The sequence below is a fragment of the Lagopus leucura genome, unplaced genomic scaffold, assembly GCF_019238085.1.
Source record: "Lagopus leucura isolate 7727_CA_CO unplaced genomic scaffold, USGS_WTPT01 Super-Scaffold_100004, whole genome shotgun sequence".
In the NCBI taxonomy this organism is placed as follows: Eukaryota; Metazoa; Chordata; class Aves; order Galliformes; family Phasianidae; genus Lagopus; species Lagopus leucura.
This window is the reverse complement of record NW_024962264.1, coordinates 36,882,670-36,904,128: the sequence shown is the minus strand read 5'-3', so window position 1 is coordinate 36,904,128 and position 21,459 is coordinate 36,882,670. Positions and strand designations below refer to the sequence as shown.

The following is a 21,459-nucleotide window of genomic DNA, read 5'->3' as shown; positions in this document are numbered from 1 at the left end:
AGCGCCGACCTCGGCGGGACCGCAGCCCAGCGCCCCCTCACCGCTGCGGGGCAGCGACTTGGCCCTGCCCGGGCGGCCGCCCCGGGGCCCCGCGCCGAGCCCCGCCCCGCCGCGAGGAGGAGCCGCCGCCGGCCGGGAGCGTGCGGCTCCGCTCGGCGCTGCGGGAGGAAGCGGCGCTCCCTCCTCCTTCTCCGCCGCCGCCGCTGCCGCCACCCCGGCGGGGCTCCCGCTAGCGGCCGCCCCCGCCGCCCGAGGAGCCATGGGCTCGGCGGCCGAGCTGCTGCCGCCGCCCGGGGACTCGCGCGAGCGGGAGGCGGGGGCGGCGCCCGTCCGGTACCGGCGGAGCCCGGAGGAGCAGGTCGGTGCCGCGGAACGGGGGCGGCTGGGGCCAGCGGGAGGGAAGGGCCGGGCCGAGGCTGTCCCGAGCAGAGGGAGCGCGGCGCGGGGCGGGGTGCCGCTCGGTTAGCGATCGGTTTGTGAGGCAGCCTCCGCGTTGTGTAAGCGGAGAATCAGTTCTCTGGAGTTCCCGCAGCCGTGCCCGCGGCTCCCTCGGCGCGCCGTGCCGGCTTTGCTCTCGGTTAACGTGCTGTCGGGAAGCTGACCCGCAGCCAAACGGCCGTGCGGGGCCCTTGAGGCCGTCCAAGCCCAGACACCGCGCGGCATAGTGGGGCCGCCCCACGTCCCGCACCGGGAGCGAGCTGGGAGCAGTGGGCGCTGTCGCCGTCCCTGGTTACTGGGCGCCCCGCAGGAGCGTGCCGCTGTTTCGCTGTCGTATTGTACGGAATGTATTGTAACTATGGGAGAAATTGATCGGTTCGAGCTCGCCTCGCCTCGCCTCTCCTCGGCACGCGCGTCGGCTGCGTGCCGGCAGCGGGCCGTTCCCTTCGGGCGCGGGCGGAGCCGCGTGCCTTCCCCGTTGCTGGTGGCGGAGAGGCTCTCCCCGGCGGTGCGCGTGGCTGCCTGGCTGCAACACGGGCTGCTCGCTGCTCGGACAGTGGCGCCGTGCCTGATGCCCCTTCATGGAGCCCTTGGTGAGAAATATACTTCTGTTTAATGCCTAAGTGTAGTGATCCACTGTGAATCTCTTGAGAAGGGCAACGAAAGAGAAATGTACTGTAGCTGAGATCCACACAGGGGCAAGGTGAGCCACCAGAGCACATCCCAAACTGATGTTCAGCCAGTTTCATTTAGTTTGCTTCTGTGGAAAATTCATGTTAAAAAGTTATGCTTGCTCTGAACTAGAAAGCTGGCAGCACACCAGCACACCTATGTGACCTCACAGCCAGCAGTGTGGTGCTCCTGAAAGACACTGGGCTTCGTGGATTCCTCTGGTGACTGCATAAGGCTGTGAGTCTCTCTCCAAGCCCTTCGCTGGGGAAATGGAGCAAGCAGGTCACATACCCAGCATGGGAGCGAGCTGGCTGCAGCTCCTTGCAACACAGGACAGTTAGGATGTAAATAAATAATATATGCACCCTTTAGTATCTTTTTAAAAATAAGAATAACCTTTGGGGAGTCTATTTTTGAAATGCCAAACTCTCTGGATTTGATACTGCATTGAAGATGGAGACAGTAAGGTCAGCATGGACCTGTGTAATGAAGTCTGAGAGGTAGATTTCTGGAAGAACAGAAGGATGTGTTACTAAATGTAGAGCACAGCCTGTTGAACTCATTATTGCAGTAGGCTATAAAATTACCTACCTCGGTGATTAGATTTAGAAGCTGAACAGGACGGTAATGTGATTAATATTCTCTGTGGGTTTGCGTGCAAAAATGAGGAGGGTTACCTGTATGGTAGTCTTTGAAGCACTGAAGAACTGGGGTCATGGTCTTCTATTTTATTACTGCTGCGGGTGTAATTATTTTATAAGCCTTATTGGGTTAAAGCACAAATTAAGAGTAGACAGGTGAAGTACGTGCAAGTGTGTAGTAATGAAAGATGAGGCAGAAGCCCTGAGATAAGAGGGTACAGCGGTGTCAGCCAGGAGGTGAGAGGGCCTCGTGGTCCCCGTGTGAAGGTGAAGAAGCTGTGGGAGATGCAGTGCACAGCCTCACACTGTTTCTAGGTGCAGTTGTGAAAGGGGCTTCCAAAAAGCTGCTTACTATGCGGATAAATTATGAGAATTAAGTTCTATGAGCAGAAGGAATGGGGGTAGATTGCTCGTGTAGGCTGTAATGGCTTTACTCTCTTGTAATCAAAGTGTAAGGCAATGGCAGAATTCTGTGTTGCTTTGCTGAAGGCAGGATTTCCACCTCAAATTGGTTGAAGATAAACAGAATCCAAAGTGTTGTTAGACAGCTGAACTAAAACCATCACTCCCTCCTAGAAGATGCCTAAACGTGGAGTTAATATGTGATACGTTTGTTCACAGGTAGATAAATTAGCTTAGACTAATAAGTCACCTTATTAACCCGAGTTTCTAACCTTTTTGAATGTTTTATTGTAATTTTGAGTAGCATTTTATATATGGATTTTATAAATGGATTTTATAAAAAATATATATAAAATTTATAAATTTATATATAATATACTCCATCTTATAAATGGAGTATTTTATATTGTAATAGGTGGATTCAGATCTAGAGGGACTATACAGTGGCCTTTCAGTACTTGAAGCTTACAAGAAGGAAAGGGAGCAACTTTTTATACAGTCTGACAGTGATAGGACAAGGGAGAATGGCTTTAACTAAAAGAGAAGAGATTCAGCTTAGATGTTAGGAAGAAGATTTTCACTCGGGGTGGTGAGGTGCTGGCACTGCTGCTCAGAGAGGCTGTGGGTGCCCCATCCCTGGAGGTGTTCAGGACCAGGTGGGATGAGGCCTTGGGCAGCCTCACCTGGTGGGGGTTGGAACTGGGTCATCCAGTTGGAGGCTTAGGAGAAAGTACCTTGCAACCTAAGCTATTCTGTGATTCCATTTTAAATGGTTTTTGGTGTTTCCCATTGAGAATTATTTTAAAGGAAGTACAGATGTCTTAGCTGGAGGTTTTCAAATCCTGATTTTTTTTTTTACGTGCTGTATCACTGATGTTTCTACAGCATGGAAAGAAAGAGCAGAGACTGTTGAAAGGATGCTTTCAACAGCTTCATGGTCTCTCATGTAAATGCTGTGTTGGTCATGGGACTGTATAATTTTAGTCATAAGTCAGTAGAGGCCAAGAATGTTTTAAATACACTAGTATGCACAGAAACTGTGGCACCTAGGGCTAGAAACTTATTTCTACTTTATTCTATGCTGAGTTAATCTGAAAATTGTAGGCTTCTCCTGCTTGTTGCAGGAGGCTGTTGGGATTTGTTTCTGAACTGAAAAGAACAATACCTGGCTGGATGGCATAATCCAAAATTTGTTCTGGATCTACTAACACCTTAACTTTACTGTAAAGATTCCTAACAGTGTACTAATATCTTATAAAGATTTTCTAAAAGGCATTATCACAGAATCATAGAATGGCTTGGGTTGTAAGGGACCGCGAGGATCCTCACATTCCAACCCCCCACCAAAGTGAGTTTTCTGTGAGTTGACAGAGTTTTAAGAAGAAATTAAAATAAGTAAAACCTTCAGACATAGCTGTAGCACATACAAGAGATAGCATAGTATGCCCTGCTTTTATAATGTAAAGATCCTCCTTGCACAAAGACAGAAGTGTGCAGAAACTTATTCTTCCTACGAGGAAGGATTAACCATTGCTGCTCTGCAGCATGTTAGAGGGTTATTACCATGCTGAACGTACTGGGGGGTTGTACCTTTTGTTTTGGCTTCAGCTGACCATTTTTAGTGGGGAAACTTATCCTGTGGAAATTAGGTGTTGAGGTTGTAAGGAAAAGACTGATTGGAAATGACTTTTGGTCTGATCTCTGGGTAAGATTATAGCACGGTAGGGATCAAGGTACAGGAGCAGCAGCAGATTAATTCCCCGTGTTTTAACATAGGCTTATTTTTTGTTTCCCACTTCCTTCTGTGCTGGGACTGCAATATGGTTTATCAGCTAAAGGCTGTATTGCGTTTGGAGTTTTATCTGCTCTGCACATGCAGAAGTTCATTGCCTGGAAAAGCCTTTTCATCTCCCTGACACACAGCTGCTCCTGGTGGGTAGAAGTTTGTTGCGGCAACCGTTGATCCTAATCTTCAGTTGCCATGAAAGCTGAATGAAGCTAATACATTGCTGTTGACTTTCTTATGTTGTTGCTTGTTTCTATAGCAACATCTCGGTTCTGTTTTATAAGCAGTGATGTCTAAATTCTTGCTGTGAAATAAATGTTAACTCAATCTTCATTTTGCAGGTTTTCATTGTAAGTCTTTGTTTAAGAATGGCACTTCTGTTGATAGCTATTGTAAAGTAGTTTGGGTAGCAGCAAAGTATTGTAGAGTCATTTTATTCCACGCTTTTTGATTTTGCTATTTACTTTTTTTTCCTCCCCAGAGGGAAAAAAATGAACTTTTAATCACCTTTTCATCTGGAAGTGATGTATGACTGTCTTTTGCTCTTTTTCTAATCTATCAATCCTTTAATATTTAAATATCAGATTAAAGTTAGCCTGCAGAAATGAATCTGGTTGATGTTCTGCAGGCAGTTTAAATAAGTTTGTTTCTTAATAGCATGTTGGCTGAGTATCAAGATCTTTCTACCACTTAGTTACAGGGCCAAATGCTAGACTTTGGTTTCATGCTAGCAAGTAATGCAAACAAATGCCATTCTCTTCCTGCTACAGTAGAAGAGGAAGAAAATCAGATTTCTAGTGAACCTATTTGCTCTTCTTGAGCACATTAAAGTTTGTCTGTGGCTATACACTGCACAATCAGCTGTCTGAATACAAGGAAAATTGGGGTTGTTGTGCCTCCTGATCTCTGTTACCTGATATGTGCAGATGTGCACAATGGTTGTACCAAACAGAAGCTGGTCTCTTGTTTTGGAGGGGAAGGGAGCTTGTGGCTTTTGGCATGGTTTCTGTCACCTGCCTGCTTTCTTCTCTTATTCATTTGATTGAGCTCAAAGTGTTTTCAGTTTTAGTTCGCATCCTCTAAAAGAGATGACTTTGTGAGGCTGCCTTCTGAACGTCAGTATCTAGCTTTCAAAAATACTGAAGTATGTTTTTCATTAAGTACCCATGTTGCTGAAGTCACATCTTAGTGGCTTTTTGGCATTGAAGTACACATGGGCTTCAGCTATCAGGTACGCCACCTGTCCCTTGGAGTAAAAATAACCATGAGTGAAGTAAAGTAGATAGTGAGCATTTAAATACTGAAGAAAAAATTCCTTATGTTAAAAAAAAAAAAAAAAGTGCAGGCATAGAATCATTAAGGTTGGAAAGGGCCTCTAAGATCATCTAGTCCAATCAGTCATGAAACCATCTCCATCATGCATGTAGGTGATGCCACTGTGTTTCTCAGTTACAAGTGTTTTAACGTTTCATTTTAAAGTTGTTAATCACATTTGTTATTAAACTCAAGAAGAGATTCAACAAAAAAAATATATATATACCTTAAACATGCAGTCTCCTTTTTTTTTTATAACAGCAGATGTCACCAATTGCCACTTGAAGCATGTTAGAAATAATTTGGAGACACTGCTGCTTCTGTGGTTGAGGTAGACTTTATGGAGTCCTTTTTCTGTCTCCTTTCCTTCTTCCCCACCAGCCCAGCAGGGTTTTTCCTAACTGTAAAATCACCAGCTTCTGGTGGGTGTGAAATCACCCACAGCACATGGAGAGCGGTTACTTTCCCAGTCCATCAGACTTCTTTATCTTTCATTGTTGGAGATCATGTTTGCTCAACACTCCTTGAAGCAGCATAGAGGAGCTGGTAGATTTGTGCTCAGCCTGGTGTTGTTGCAAAGAGCAAAAGAGTATTAGGATTTCTCGCGTTTATTAAAAAAAAAAAAAAAGTGAGAAGTAGGATGAGGGATGTTGGCTGGTTTGTTTTGAATGAAGTTGTATCCTCAGAGTAATTGAATTAAAGAAAAAAAGTTCTTTAGGTGAAACAGATTATTTATGTTTGCCCACTCCATCCTGCTACAGAACAAGGGCTGCTGAGCTTTGTCCAATTATTTAAGTCAATTACTTAGGATTTTATTGCACACGCGCATACATATACGTGCACCATACTAAACAAACTATCTCAAGGTCTTTATGAAAAATGTGGGCTGTGCTGCTGCTTCAGCAGGTGAAATACTAGGAAGACAGGATGTAACTCGAATAGTTGCTCTTGTCACAGGGCAGTACTGAAGTTGTAAGGGTGAGAAATATTACAGCCGCTTCGGAGCCATTCAGGTTCTGGCTCTCCATCTAGCTCACTCCTGTCTTTTTCCAGGTGGCCCCATAGCATCTCACTTATCACATCAGCCTGGTGGCAGAGGGCAGGTGATGAAGCTGGCCTCAAGGAGACTGGCAGGAGGCACCAGCATGAGTCACTGCTGTCAGATCACTTTTGTCCCCCCCAGGGATAAGCCTGGAGGGACCCAATTGATCCAGCAGGTGGGAGCCTGAGGAGCACACAGAGTGGTGCTGGTTTAGATCTGATATGAACTGAGGGTGGGCAGTGAGTCCACTGTGTCCAGAGTACGTGGGATGCTGTGTGTGCTGCATGTGGGCAGCTTCTCCGTCACCTGCAGGGGAGAGTGTTGCAGCTGCAGCCCAGCTGCATGCATAGGGAAGGTCCAGGCCCATTCCAGCAGCGTAAGGATGTCTGGGTGCTGTACAGAGGCAAAGCTCATGCTGTCCTTCAGCAAGTTAGTGGTGCTGACTGCAGAAAAGGAGAAATGCTAGCTCTGTAATTCAACGCTCTCTTGGATTAACAGCAGAACTGTGCAGTCACATTGGCAGTGTATGTGCCCCTTCAGATCTGTGTCCTCCACAGTCTCAGAAAGCTGTTCTATACAGGCTGCAAATTTTCTGTGGTAGGAACTGAATGCTCTCAGCATTTTGAGGAAAACAGACCTTGAGCTGAATGCATTGTGCTTACGTGGTTCAGACAGGGATTGGCCTTAAGCAGTTGTGAGAAGCCCAGCGCTACTTTTGTCCTTCTCTCCTAAGGAATAGTATGTGAAGCATTTCCAAGGTGGTTTGTAGGAGGAGGGGTTGTCTTCCATGGGGATCTCTGGTTTCTCTATATTGCCAAAACAGTCTTGCCCCAATGGAGATAAGTTCAAAAAGCTGCTGCTGTCAGGGTGGAGTGAGCAGCCTCTGCACGTCCTGTGGGAAGCACAGGCTCCTTGCAAACTGAGGTAGCTGTGGATTTGAGTGAATGTGATTAAATTTTGCCAAAAGCAAAAGCAGTGGTCAGAATACATATAATTTTGTGTGTTGTGGTGATGAGAGACATAACTGGTAAAGCCGCGGCCAGATGTTCATAGGATTCAGAGAGCTGAGCTGACTTCACCTTTTCTGTTGTTTTAAAGCTTGCCTAGAGAAATATTGACTTACAAGGAAGGTTTTTCTCAGAAGCACTTTAGGGATGTGGAAACTTGTGCTCAGTGTCTGCTCTTCAGAGTCTTTTACCTGGGGAAAAATGTGCATTTGATGGCATCTGCCTCAGGAAGAGATGTGGCAGGTTACAGCATCTAACCTGCAGCCACATGACCTTAGTGGCTGGGTACTTTTGGTCACAACCTTTTTCAGAGTTTGGACCTTCAAGTTCTGACTTTTTGCCAATGAACCATGGGACACAATCAGCAAAGGCTTTGCAGATGGAAATATCTCTTTTTGAATAGCTAGGGAGGGAAACTTGGGCACCAAACATCTGAAAAGACAACTCAGTATACAGAGCACTTGGAGATCTGCGGTGGGGGTGCTCAGGATGCAGCCCATGTGCATGCAGCAAGGAGCGTGACAGGACATGGGCACTTCCCCTTTGGTTCTCCGTGAGAACTCTTGTGTTTAGCTGTAAATAATCTAAACTCAAAAATAGAAACCAAGCACCACATGTTTAAAAAGGAGAAAGTGTAAATATTATGCTATTAATTTGAATGTATTAAAGGAATATAAACTGAAGAAGGAACAGGCAGTGAAGTTACATACAGTGGCTGTGCATTTGTGTAAAGAATTTCACTAATGAAACTTGCTTAAGTGGATGGATGGTCCCACTACATGCAAAATAAAAACACATTTCTATGTTTTCCTGTTATGGCAATGTCTTTCTAGTTGCAGGCTGATTCCATACAAAAAATTAGCTCAGTGGAAATTAAGAGTCAGCTGGAAATTGTGCACCAGCTGAATGCAACCAAATTCTAAAAATGCTTTTGGTAAAGTGCTCTTGGAAGAAAAGGAGGAGTTGTTTGGTTCTGAGGATGTGCTGAGGGGTGTTGGCATGCCTGCGTGGCTCTGTGCAGTTTTACTATCTCATTGGAAGTTAATAAGAGAACTCTGAGCTGCCATGTTAATGCTTATTTAACACTTGTTATTAATACTTGTTATCCATCTGGGGTATTGTAATGGTACTGGTGCTTGCCCTGCTGGTTCTGCTTTAGTCCCGTCTCTGAAGAAACCTGCTTTGTCCAGCCTGTGAAATGATTATGCAGTAGGGAAGAAAACTGCTGTCTGTGATTTACAGGCCATCATCTGTTTCCAGTTGCACTTGTTTTGGCAGAGTTGCCTGGAGCAAGGCATACTCGGCCTGAATCAACTGCAGAAGACTTTGAAGCTTTGCAAATTCCCATTATCTTTCTGAAAGCTTTTGTAAGATGTCTAAAGCGTTTGGAAAATAGACTTCACACTTATTTTGTAACTAAGCACATGCTTTTCAGTCTCCTTTCCTAGAAGCAAGCTTTGTTCAATGGCTGTAGGAATTCATGACTCCACCCTTGTTTGAGAAGGAGAGGGTGAGCTGACATCTTCTGAAAAAATAGAAAATAAAATCCCAAAGCACTGAAATGACTTTGCCTCTGTACCCTGCTTTAACAGGCTCTGCACAAATTGTTGCTGTCGGCTTATCAAATCAGTATGACCAGGCCAGGGAAGTCTCAGATCACCTTGCAGAAGTGAGAGATGCTCTCTGTGTAGGAATGTGCGGTTCTTGGTACAGCAGCTGACCAGGTGACAGGGTGCTGATATAAGCATGCCTGCTGGTGTCCCCACCAGTCCTGTGCTCAGCTCACCCTGTGCCAAGGCTTCTGGCATGTTGAAGAGTGCTGCTCATAACCCCGAGGCAAAGATGGGATTTGTTGTTGCCGTGTTTTTTCCGCTCCTGGTTGCACTGGCTGCTAGCTTGAAGCCGGAGCTACTTCTCAAACAAATGTCATGGGTCTGCAGCTCAGCAGTGGTTCCACTGAGAGCTGCTCTCTGATCCCTCTGCCATCCCATAGGTTTGTGCTCCCCATGGCATCTGAATGCAGGAAGCAAATGTATTTTTCCTTCCCAGCACATCCTTTCTGTTTTCCCTAATTGTTGCAATCAATATACCACTTAGGCTAATCATTTCATGTTTCTGCTCCATCACCCCGCAATCTTTGAGGAAAGAGGAATGAGAGTTCCCATAATAACACTTGGCTCTCAGGACAGCAAGCATCCTGCCATCTGGACTCCGTTTTGTAAGCCTGAGATTGCCTCTTCCTTTCTTGAAAAAGCTGATCTTGAGACACTGGAATTAAAGAGAAATTAATGGTTACTTGAATGATGAGTACAGTTAAAGGCAAAATGCTGAAAGCTGGAGTTTTCGTAGCCACTGGGGGAGAAAAATGACCTGTGCTTGAAAAGCAGGTTGAAGAGAGAAGGGGTGGCTGTCTGTCAGCACATGGAGTAAAATGCTGGAGTTCTCAGGTTAGACTCTTCTGTAGAACCGCAATTGAATGCGGTATTCATTACAATTTAGGCTTCTTGTACTCTTCTTGTTTTGGGATTCAGTGCTGAAACTTAAACCAAAATCTTTATGAATATGCAAATAAAAAATTGCCCAAGCACACAAAACTGAGGGACTGTGTGCTGATTTTTTTCTTCGTTTGTTTGGGGTTTTTTATTTTTCAGCATTGTGTGTGGTGGTTTGCCCAAGCTTCAGTCAGCCAGAGGGTTACATATTGTGGCTCTAAGTTTAGCTTAGAATAGAATATTAGCTTCCTTTTGTCTTCAGTGTGTGACTTTCTGCAGGAATGGGACTCCATCTATTATTTGCTGCCTATCAGAGAGCTCAGTGCTGCTGTGGGGTAGAGTTTCTGTTTCTTGCTGAGTCTGTGCCATGTAACCAGGGACACAGTGTGGCATTCATCCTTGAAGACATAATTGAAGTTGCATGTTTGCTTTTGAAAGGAATTGACTAATTGCACATGAGGTTTACAGACAATTTGTTGGACTTATTGATCAGCTGACTGAAATATTGATGAGTAGCTGCTCTTTGTGTTTTCATTGCTGCCTAATGGAAGGATTAGCAAACCCGCATCTTGAAAATGTGCCCAGTTTGTTGTACCCAAACATAAGGCAATCAGGTTTTGTGCAATGGATCTCTGGACATTGAGGAACTAGAGATGGGTTTTCAAGCTCTAATCTGATTAAAATATACATGTTGAATCAATATCTTTGGTGCATGTTTTTTGCAGTGATACTTTACCATGTTATCTTCATCTAAAGATGTTCTTCTGCCTTGGTATGAGTAAGCCCCATGATTTTTCTTTTTGGAAACCCTGCAGAACTTGCTTCCTATCCCCTCTTCATCTTTGTACCACCACTTTGTGTTCATATTGCCTTGCTTGCCTTGGATTGGTTTCCATGCCAACATCAAGATGGATGTTTGCCCTCTTCCATATCTAATTCAGTGCCCTTCTGTCAGAGATGATGGCAGCCCTGCAGTTGTACGGTAGTGCAAAGTACTTAATAGTTCATGCTTACTAGTTGTGAATTGTTCCCGTGGTTCTGCAGGTTCTGTGGGAGAGCTGTATGCCCTAGAGTGGAACCTGGAAAGGAGACAGGCTGGCATGCTTTTGTTGTGTTACTTCAAGTGTTCTGAGCGTGGACCTGTGAGTCTCATGCTTAACATTGTACCTGCCTCACAAGCTGTATCACATTTTCAGTTTCTTGACATAAGGAGTGGCTTTTTTGCATGCAAATCTTATTTTTATAAATTAAAATGTTAATCAGGTTGTTCGCATGGATCATACTAAGAACTGATAGTACAATGTATTTCTTATTTTTGTCTTCTACCTGTAGGTCCAGCAAGAACAAAGAAACCACGCCACAGAACCTGTAATAGACGATTATAAAAAGATGGGGACACTTTTTGGCGGACTGAACAAAAGCCTTATCAGAATAGGCTTCACGAGGATGTACTTTGGAGAACGGATAGTCGAACCTGTAATCATCATATTCTTCTGGGTTATGCTCTGGTTTGTCGGCTTACAAGCTCTTGGACTGGTTGCTATTCTGTGCCTTGTCATTATTTATGTACAACAGTAAGATTTTATAGATGCCCATTGTTGGATTCTGTATTTTAACACTGTCAATCCACTGTCTCAGTGGATATGGATGATTAAGTAAATGGGTGGCATATCAAAAGTTGCAAGGCTTCGAATTGTTTTTTGCTGAACTTTCAAGATTCGATGTGAGAGGGACTAAAATTATGAATTTTAAGCAAAGTCAGTAGTCCTACTGTGTCTTAACAGGGCACACATGTTAAAAAACAAACAAACAAACAAAAAAAAAAAAAAAAAAAAACCTCATCACACAACTGTATCCAAAGTAATATACTCTTTTCTACACTCCTGGGGCCTTAGTCCCCCTATTGGCATTTTATTTCTCCTACCCTCCCAGTTCCTGCAATGTTCTTGTTTCTAATTATGAAAATTTCTTGTCTGGTTTGAAAAGGACACTTGATGTGAGTGTCCTGTTTCATTGTTTGGGGACTGTGTGCTGTTTGTTCTCTGAATCTGCATAATTTCCTAGTTTATTGCCAAAAAGCTAGGTTTACATGAGGGAGGTTTGCTAAGAAACCTTCAGTGATGGGTGCCCTGAAGTGGAGGCAGCTTTGTTCATGTAAAAGCATCTTTGCTTAGTACAGTTTATAGCAGGCTTTTCTCCAGGAAGTAAGGAATCCAGAAAACTGCTTGTATACTAATGCTGGTGACTTCACACAAGGCTTCGGCTGTTGTTTAGGGCTAGGGAGGAATCACAGTCCCAAATGTAGCTCTACGTTGGTTTTGGAAATGTACTTAGCTCCTGCTGCTCTATTTTTTTCCTTGCTCTTCCCCACATCCCTCCTCCTGAATATAAATATTTGGCTAACTTACAGACTTTGTAAGTAGTTCTAACTGCAGTCTTGGGAATTTGCTGTTCCAGACAGTGCTGCTAGAATAATGTCTGCTTCCTCTGGAGTCTTGCGTGGACAACCAGAGAGATAATAGACAGAAGCTGTTAATGCCTCCCTCATCAGCTGCACTGTAGGCCAAACACAAGCTAGGAACTTGCATACACAAGCAAATCAGTCTTGTTTCCTCCTGCAAGACAAGAATGTAGTGAAATCAAGTGGCCATTTTACTTAGTAGCTTTAATTGACTTATTTCCAAAATAGGCAGCAAAATGCCTATCTGTAATTGGATGGCATGGGCAATGCAAACTTGAGAACAGGATTGAAGAATAGGTGCAAGATTCTCTCTAGCTCCCTAGGAGCCACACCAAGGATGTACTGAATATTTCAGAGTTGGATGTGCACATTTAAAGGAAAATAGTAAAATGAGACAGAATCTTTACTAAATAGGCTACAAATCTATTATTTGCTGTATATTACTTTTAGTAACAAATTTGACAGCAAATTTGACTTCATCTCTGTCAGAATGAAATTCTACATTTACTTACAGATGTAAAATAAAATGTAAAATTTACATTTATTTACAAAATAACTACTTAAGCTTTTGCAATGATTTTTTTTCTAAACCTTTTTATATTAGCAGCGATCAACAACAGATAGCTTGTAGTTGAAAATGCTGAGTCTTATCCAAAGACCTTTGAAGTTAAGTGGGGTCCTTTTGTGGTTCCTTTGTCACAACCGGATTTGCAGAACAGATTTTATGCCAACGCAATGGATCATGTTGCTTGCTGGGCTATATTTCCACAGCCCTTGACCCCAATCTTTGCAGACTTTTCTATTAGAGAACTGATGGCTCTTTAGCACAGTGAACACAAAGGTTTAGCTCAGGCACATCTAACCTGTGGGCAACATGCATACTGTGGCCCATCCCCTGCCACTGTGCCAGAAAAGCCTCAACTTTTTTAACAAGTAGTTCCGTTGTGAGGAGCCCCTGTCCAGATGTTCTGATGACCGTGGCTGTGAGTGGATCTGGGAGGCTCTGGTGAACCAGCAGGACAGCGTGCCTGAGACAGAGGCCCAGGGTGTGTCTGAATGGGAACCGGTGTTGACTGGCAGCTGGTTGAATAGTCAAACTGGTGGCAGGGAAGTGTTTTGGCAACAGGAGGTGTTCCTACATACAGGGCTTTGTTGCTCACAGCTGGAACTCCAAAAGCAAACAGTAAGCACATGCTGGTGGCAGGAATTTCTTTACTCAAGTGCCTACAGTAAACTTTGTCTTTTGTTTCGATCCCTTGGAAAGCAGAACACCTGTTTATACTGTTGCGTATTTATATAGCTATAGTGGTGGGTTTGAGTGTATTCTTTTCTTCAATAAGGGCTGTATTACAGAAGCATCTTGTCATTTAAAAAAAAGATCCTTCCCTTCTTCCCACGATTAAATTATTGTTCAGAGAAACTCATCCAGTTCCTTTTGTCCTGTGAAGAAAGGTGTCAGTATGATATCCTCACTGCAGTACTACTTGTGTGAAGACTGTATTGTGACACAGCATGTAGTGTTTTCTTGACATGGTGATTTTGGTCTGTGTGTAGGGAGCTGGGAACAACGAATTGAGGGTGTGACTGACAAGCTAAGGAAGCTGTTTATACGCATGTAACCTTTTATTATGTGTACAACTATGACTGTTTCATTCATGAAGTCATTTAAGTTTTTCTTTTGAAGTTCATGTCTCTATACTTGTGATGTATGGATAAGTGGTTTCTGGACTAAGGTTGTGTATGGTGAATGTTTGATACTGTTTCTCTTAAAGATGACTATTTACATTTTGTCCTTCACAGAAGTTTTAAAATATTTTAAAACCCAAAAGAATATCTTTCTTAATGGCGTTGACTGAAAGCAAAGAGGGGAAAAACAGTCCTGTCTGGAAAATACCCCCTCACTTTCACTCTTGTGGTTTAATACATTCCATTGTATATAAGAATTTGCATAGTTGATCGTTTGGTTTTTGTTTGTTTATTTGTTTGTTATATGATTGCTAAATAATCTCCATGCTGTTTGCAGGAAAGGAAAGAGGACATAAGGACTGAGATATAGTCAGATCCAGAGAATGGAAAATAGACACAGTGAAGCAGTGCAGACATGTCAAATATATGGCCAGCACACGGCCAAGCCCAGCCCATTCTGTGCCTGCCTCTGCCCCACCATCGTGGTGGTGGCTCTGCCCTGCTGAGCAGCCCCACACAAACCCATCGCTCAGCAACAGCCAAGTGTTGCTGTGTGATCGGCACTGTCTAGGCTGAAACCAGGCAGATGGAGGGCACAGAGCAGTGCCACTCAAGTGATGGCAAATAAGTTTATGAGTTGGGGTACACTGGCTAAACACAGTCCTGTGAACAGTGAAAAAAGCCTGGCTGCGCTTTCCATTGTGATAAAGAAATCTGAGGTATAGCGTTGCAATCAGAGACTCAACTCAAAAATCTGATTGTGTCTCTTTACCAGACTTACATAAGTTTGAGAAAAATATCACTAACTTCCCAATCAAACCTTTCTTGTGTCATCACGTTTGGCAGTTTGGACATTTGTGAATAACTTCTCAAGAATGAAGCATGAGAAAATTTCATCAGAAATCCATGACAAACACCCTTACAGCTCACCAAGAATTGCAGCCACTGCCATCAAACCTGATGCATTCGTTTCACAAAAACAGGGTCAAATATCCCCCTCACTTTATGATTTTGTTGCCCTCTTTTTTATGTTGTCATAAAAAAAATATTTTTTAGTTATAAATATTAACTATGTTATGTATTTTATACGTGGCCAAGATAACTCTTCTTCCCTCAGTGCGGTCCAGGCAAGCCAAAAGGTTGTATGTCTGTATTTAAAGTGTTAAAATAAATCTAACTGTTAATTGTGCCAAGAAGAGGGGGAAATAGGTAAACAGTCCTTGCACTGTGTTCTTCCTTCCATCCAAATTTAGTTCCACGGCATGAGGAACGCCAGGCATTCCCAGTGTATCTCTAATAAAAAAGCAAAAGGTTAATTTCATTCAAGAAAAGGAGAAAAAAAAAAAAGAAAAAAAAAAAGACAATTTTGCTTTTGTCTATATAGTTAAAATGGATGGTGTTGTTTATATTGGTATATATGATTATTAGAACTGAAAGCACCTTGATGCATCTGTGTGTAGGACTGTATGAAGGAAAGATGTCCCCTCAGACTGCAATACACAACCTGATGTAATTCCTGTTGGTCAGTGTGACATCTCAAAAGCTTTTACATAACCTCTGTTTTTTAAAAGATGGACTCATTGGTACTGTTTCACACTTGATGCCTGAATGGCTGAACTACTGTGTACAGAGAAGAAGTGCTACACAATGGAGAGTGTTGGAGAACCCTGTTTGCACTGAAAAATCATTGCATTGAAACTGTCTGTTTTAAAAAGCAAAAATCACGTTTCTTAACAACTCTGTATTAAGTGAATCTTGTGGAAAGCACTTTGTTATTCTTTGTAATAAAAAGTATTGTCATCAGTGAGAACTGAATTCTTTGTGGTGCTTTGTTCAGGGCTCTCGCTTCTCAGATTTCATAGGTAGGTGCAGATGGAATGCGACAGCATTCAAATTCCCCCTGAAATCAGCTGTTGGAGAAACGACTGCAGTTCCAGAGCTGAATAAACTGTTTCACATCCCTAGTGGCTGAGTGTATAGAAAGTCGCACTGAACTGGGGAAGGAGGGGAAGCACCTGTTAGCAAATAATGGCAACACTGTGCTGTGAGTAGTTATCCCTTCACTGCCTATCTCTGTTTTGCACCCAGAGCAGCCTCTGGAGGAACCAGATGTGGTCAGCAGTGTGAAAAACAGTGATGGTTGCCGTGCCACAACGAGGTTTGGGACTTTTCATTTGTCTTCTAAGTATTTACAGAATATCTTGTGGGCCTAAACATACCCAAATAAATCCAATTCTGTTTGTTAATATTTTTCCTGCAGCTCAGCAGAATGTTTGTTCTGCCAGAACCATGAGGTGTGTATGTATGTGTTGGTCAAGATGCCCAACAAATTAAGTACTGTGGGTTTTCTAAAAGGAAAGAAGTGGTTGTACACAAACTAAATAAAACTCAATACTTGAATAAATTCAGGACTTAAGGTTTTGATTTCCAGTAAAGTTTCTTAGCCCTTTTACTGGATGTCTGCAACTTCAAGAATCAAGAAATCTTTGGCTCTAGCTGCTGGACTTGCTGTCTGCTTCTGTAGAAGTGGCAGAAAGGGGAATTCAGTGTTCTGTTTGATTCTTTTCCTCCTGCGCCTTAGTCTAGTCTTTGGGAGCTATTTCTTGGCCTTTCCACCTTTCCAGAACTGACACCTTCATCCTCTTCTTACTTTTCTTACTTCACTCTGCAGTAGGGCCATTCACAAGAACAGCTTTGTGCTAAGGGTTTGGGCTTTATCCAATCACTTGGTCTCCTTAAAAGTCACCCGGACAGTCATTTCATTTTCAGCTGGATATCTTGCTTTACTGGGCATCTGCTTAATGCCAGAGGGGAGGAAATTAGAGAGATTTTTAAAAATACACATGTGTCAGGTATTTGATGTGTTGGGTTTTTTTGTTTGTTTCTTCTTTTTTAACCTGTGCTTACCTCTCTTCAGATGGTGATTACCATCAGCTGATACTTGAAACAGAACTCTGAGGGCATAAGTGTCCAGTTTTGTGTTCATTAAAAGTAAATTAATTAAGCCAAATAGTTTCTCAGCTTATCTTGGCACATCACCTTACATCTGGAATGAACATTGCGTGAGGCAACTTTTCCTTCTTTTGGTATCTGCCTGCGTCTGTCTTGGCATATTTTGTATTTGCTATCTATTGCATTTTAAAGCCTTGCAGAGGAGAAGGGGTCATCTTCTTGTCCCCATTTGGATGAGGGTTTAATGTATGTGAGGAGGGTGCTAAATTAGTCACTGGCAAACTATTGGCGGCTTCCTTGTGAAAGAAATAGCTGTGGATGATGAAGGTACAAGAAACATGGGTTTGCATGCTGCCAAGAATAGGTGGTGAAAATGAACCATTTTTCTGTCTTAATCCACCAATTATCTACTTTCTGATGTGATCTCAGGACTGCATCCCAGGTACAGCGAGTCTGTGACAAGGAAATGAATTATTCGGTAAAGAAAAATCTTTGGCAGCCAAAATCCTGTTTTATAAAGTGATAGACGCTGAGAAGTCTCTCCTTGACTTAAAAGAAATTCGAGTTCTTGAGTGCTTTGGCTTGTAAATGACTTATTTCAAAAATTGTACTTGGTTGTCCTTTTGAATCATTCATTCATTCATATTCTTTCTCAAAGCTGTTTTAAAAGCCATTCCTCCCACACTAGCTGTTACCAGAGGGGTGAAGCCAGGCTGTACGAGCAGAATGGAGGTCATGGGAAGAGACTGAGACATCTTTAACGCTACCTGGCCAGTGTCACAAAGCCTCAGAGCAGGTCTGCAGAACTTCCTTTGCTGTCACTTTCTGTATACATGCACCTTGTCAGGGTGCACCTGCCAGCAAGAGCTGACATCAGCCAGGCACCTTATTTCCTCGGGCATTTCAGTCCAGCTCTGCCCATCTTCAGACAGCTGAGCACCAGGTAACTGTCCTGTGCTTCTTGTTGAAGTAAAATATATTCTGGTATTTGGTGTTTGTGTCCTCAACCTAATAAGATTAGGAAAAACAAGATGATGCAGTTTTTCTGAGACCAAATATTTCTGTGCCTTTAAGCTTACTTCAGTAAGTCTCTCTGTGAATCTTGTTGCAGAGGAAAAAGAGTAAGCAGTCTGGAGGCTATTGTCCATTTCAGACAGATGCTCAGTGAGATAAGAGTACCAAATGCATGCGAGTGTTTGACTATTAATTTTTTCATTTTGATTCATAGTTTCCTCATTCCATCTGTGACTAGAGATGAAGTATTTGACTGAGCTTTGTAAGCAATGGAACTAACTATTCTCAATTAACAAGTTCTTATCCCAAGGTCTTTGACAAATAAATACAAATTACTGCTAACAAACCCGTTTTTTAGCTTTCCTTCAATGTCTCTGTTTTTGGTATGTTCTAATGCATTACTGTGCAGTCTTTGGACCTAGCTTTCTTTTGTACAATGTTTCGGGAAGAGTCGATTCCATGCTATGCAGATAACTCAGTGGAGACAGCACCATTAAGACAATTTGGATACTGCACCCAGTGTGGGTTTTGTTGTTGCTGAGCCCTGCCTGCCTTGTTATCTGGGCTTTATCAGCTGGGGGATTTCTGTGCTTAGAAGTGGGTAGGTCTTACAGTACAGTGAAGTCTTTAAACTGATAGCGTGTATTTTTGCAGTGATGGTCATGCTGTAGTTTCCCAGGAGACTGAGCCCTAGTCGTGTTTTGCAAGAAAGTGCAGCAAAATAAAGATATTGCAAAAGGAACTCAGGTCTTCCTGGGTAACTGCTCCATCATTAATGCTCTGTTTTTCACTTGTTTAAGACTGGTAGCACAGATCTTTTTTGATGCCACCCTTCTCCTGTCTTTTCTGAAGATACCTTTAACTTTCCGCCTTCAAATCCCTCTGTAATACAGGCAGTAAAGGAAAAAACTTGTGGCTGTTCCCAGATAGAAGGCAGTCACTACCACTACAGTGGAAACACTTTCTCTTTTCAAAGCACTTCTGATACATCCTGGAGGAACTCCGAAACCATTTAAATCAGAACCTCTCTGCTTCTGTATCATTATATATGTTGATTCTTTTGACTTCTTTTGATTCATGGTATTTATAAGTGAGTTTCTGGTTAAGGAATCCTCTGCCAAGTGCATAGGTGCATGGATTAAAATACAACAGGCTAAACTTAAAAAACAAACTAAGCATAAGCTTCTCCGTTCTCCTGCCAGTTTCTTTCATAAGGAATATAGTTTCTCTCTCAAATAAATAGCATTTTACTATGATTGTGTAAAAGGAAAACACAAGGAGTCCTTAAATAACACTCCCTGTTCTACCTCCCTGATGTCCTGGGGTTTCCATATGCCTCACATGTACTTGAAGAGCTGTGCTTGGGCTCAGTTTCAGCAGCTAGCACATGATGCCAGCTGAATGTGTGTGGGTGTCTTTTGTGTGTTTCGGAACCAAGTAGCTTTCATGCTGAAATCATTTTCTCTAGAGGAGAAGAAATGGAGCTTGATGTACCAAAGTTGGAGGCAGGCACAGAGTCTATGCCATTATTACTGTAGAAAGCACTGAAGCACTGCAGTGCAAAAATGGAATAGTTAACAGTGCCACACATTATGATTATTATCTTTGTTCATGCCTTCCTGCTTCAATGATTTTATTAACGGCAAGAATTTGCAAAACCATTCTAGCATTGCATTTCACAGATGTAGAATATCTGTTACCATCGACAACAGCAGTCAAAAGCAAAAATATATATATGTATATATATCTTGAATATGCTGTCTTCCTATTCTGCTAGTAGTAATGCACAGATGAATAGAAATTATTGTGTCATTTAGGAGATTGGTACTGTAATAGCCAGTTTTGAAATCTCCTCACAAAGGATTTTTAAGAGATGCTGCATGCGCTTAGTTTATGTGGGCTCTTATTTCCTAAAACATAGGTCCTTCATGTCACCTATCTGAGAAGCAGACTCCCCCTTCCTTGACCCATGCATGGCCTTTCCCTGCTGGTCCCCAGCTCAGCCATCAGCATGGTGCCAAGTACTTCTTTCTTTATCGGTCATATAGCGCTGTTCTGGGCAAGTGTTACTGCAAATACAAAACAAAACTCAAGATGTGAATTAATTATTGAATGTTGTGAAGGATCACAGGATGGGATGTTCAGACAATGACACCAGAAAGCCAATAGGTGCAGCTCATTTAAGTGTGCTCTTTGCCAGCTGAGAGCAAAGTCAGCTGTACCTGACTGAGGATGGGAACAACTACTAGTTCTGGTGGCCTGAAAGCCATCCACTGCATAACTGTGTTCGGCTCTTATTTGGTTTGTGTCTAAGTGGCGTCGTGTACAATCCCTCAGAATCTTCAGCTTTTCTCAGCAACGTACAACTTGTGTGTGTGAGCAAATCTGCTGATTTGTCCTATGACATAGGTAAGTAATTTATAGTGCCCCTCAGCATCATGCCAGTAACTACTTTCTTCCCCAAAAGAAGAACTTCAGAGCTTTTTAGAATACAACTCTTGATATATTAAAGCATGTTCCAGCTTGGCCTCAGAAAAACCTTCTCTGTGCCTCAGATGGGCTCCCTGCTTGTTTGTTGTGAGTGCAGAGCAGGAAACACACTCTGCAGTAGCATGAGCTTGTGCTGGATGCTGAGTGCTAGAAAAGGTGTTTAAATTATGTATGTGCCTCATGGCTTGCTTTTGAGCTTATCTTCAGCAAGCTCAGCTTATTCAAGCCTGATGCTATCATAATGAAGCTTTGATACTTTCATGTGTGTTCTCTACTTTCAGAAAAAAAAAAAAAGTAAAAAAAAAAAACCAAAACTTCAAACATTTTCCTGAGTTTGGCTTTTGGGAAGCTTGGAACATCTGTATCTATTGCTTGAATTTCCTATTTTGCCTTTCGAAGTGTGAAATTGTTGAAATGATCGCCTGAAGCCTGCACTTCTTGGTGCTAGCAGGAAGTTGCTGTGCTTCTCTAAAAATTGCTTACCTGAAATTTCCCATGCATGTGCTCTATGCATTATTGCCATAACAGGAAAGTAACTAAACTAGATAAGATATGGTGGGAATTTATTTCTTAGAGCCATGTAATTTTTGATAACTGATTTCATAGCTGGGATAAATGATCCAGCTTACTTGTAAATCAGTGTTAATACAATTTGGGAAGATGAAGGTAGTAACTCAAACTGAGACAAGGGAAACAAAGCAAATCTATAAGGCCAAGAATTCTTATAGAAAAAATTTCTCAGGGGAGGTTTTGTACCCCTATCTTGTTTATATTTGCAGTAGCGATGGTAGCATAAACACTAGGCATATGATAAACTTTCAGGAACAATAGGAAGGACTATTAGAAGGTTATGCCAAGAGCACATTGGAGTTAAAGCCTGGGTTATGAAAAAGGGAGGGGGGATTAGTTTCATAGTGTGATGTGCAAGAAGACATAGTTAAGAAGACATGCTAAGAGCTCATCTGCTGAGAATGACAAAGGACAGCCAAAGTTTGAGCTGAACGCAGGATACATAGGAGCCAGGAATAAGATACAACCATCAGAAAATACAACCCCAGCATA

The 21,459-nt window shown here is 42.7% G+C and overlaps 1 protein-coding gene across 1 annotated transcript; it reads left to right on the top strand.

Annotated features, from left to right (window-relative positions):
* The first annotated feature begins 259 nt into the window (after nt 1-259).
* On the top strand, nt 260-15,748 carry FAM241A (family with sequence similarity 241 member A). Its single transcript, XM_042870654.1, has 2 exons — nt 260-358; nt 11,127-15,748. The coding sequence occupies exons 1-2, from the start codon at nt 260-262 to the stop codon at nt 11,370-11,372; spliced, it is 345 nt and encodes a 114-aa protein (XP_042726588.1). The 3' UTR covers nt 11,373-15,748.
* The last annotated feature ends 5,711 nt before the right edge of the window (nt 15,749-21,459 follow it).

What these genes read in the sequence shown, in the direction of transcription:
- FAM241A (XM_042870654.1), top strand. Translation starts at nt 260, where the DNA reads ATGGGCTCGGCGGCCGAGCTGCTGCCGCCGCCCGGGGACTCGCGCGAG. An exon ending in GGCGGAGCCCGGAGGAGCAG is followed by an intron (nt 359 to 11,126) that starts GTCGGTGCCGCG and finishes TTCTACCTGTAG; the next exon opens with GTCCAGCAAGAACAAAGAAA.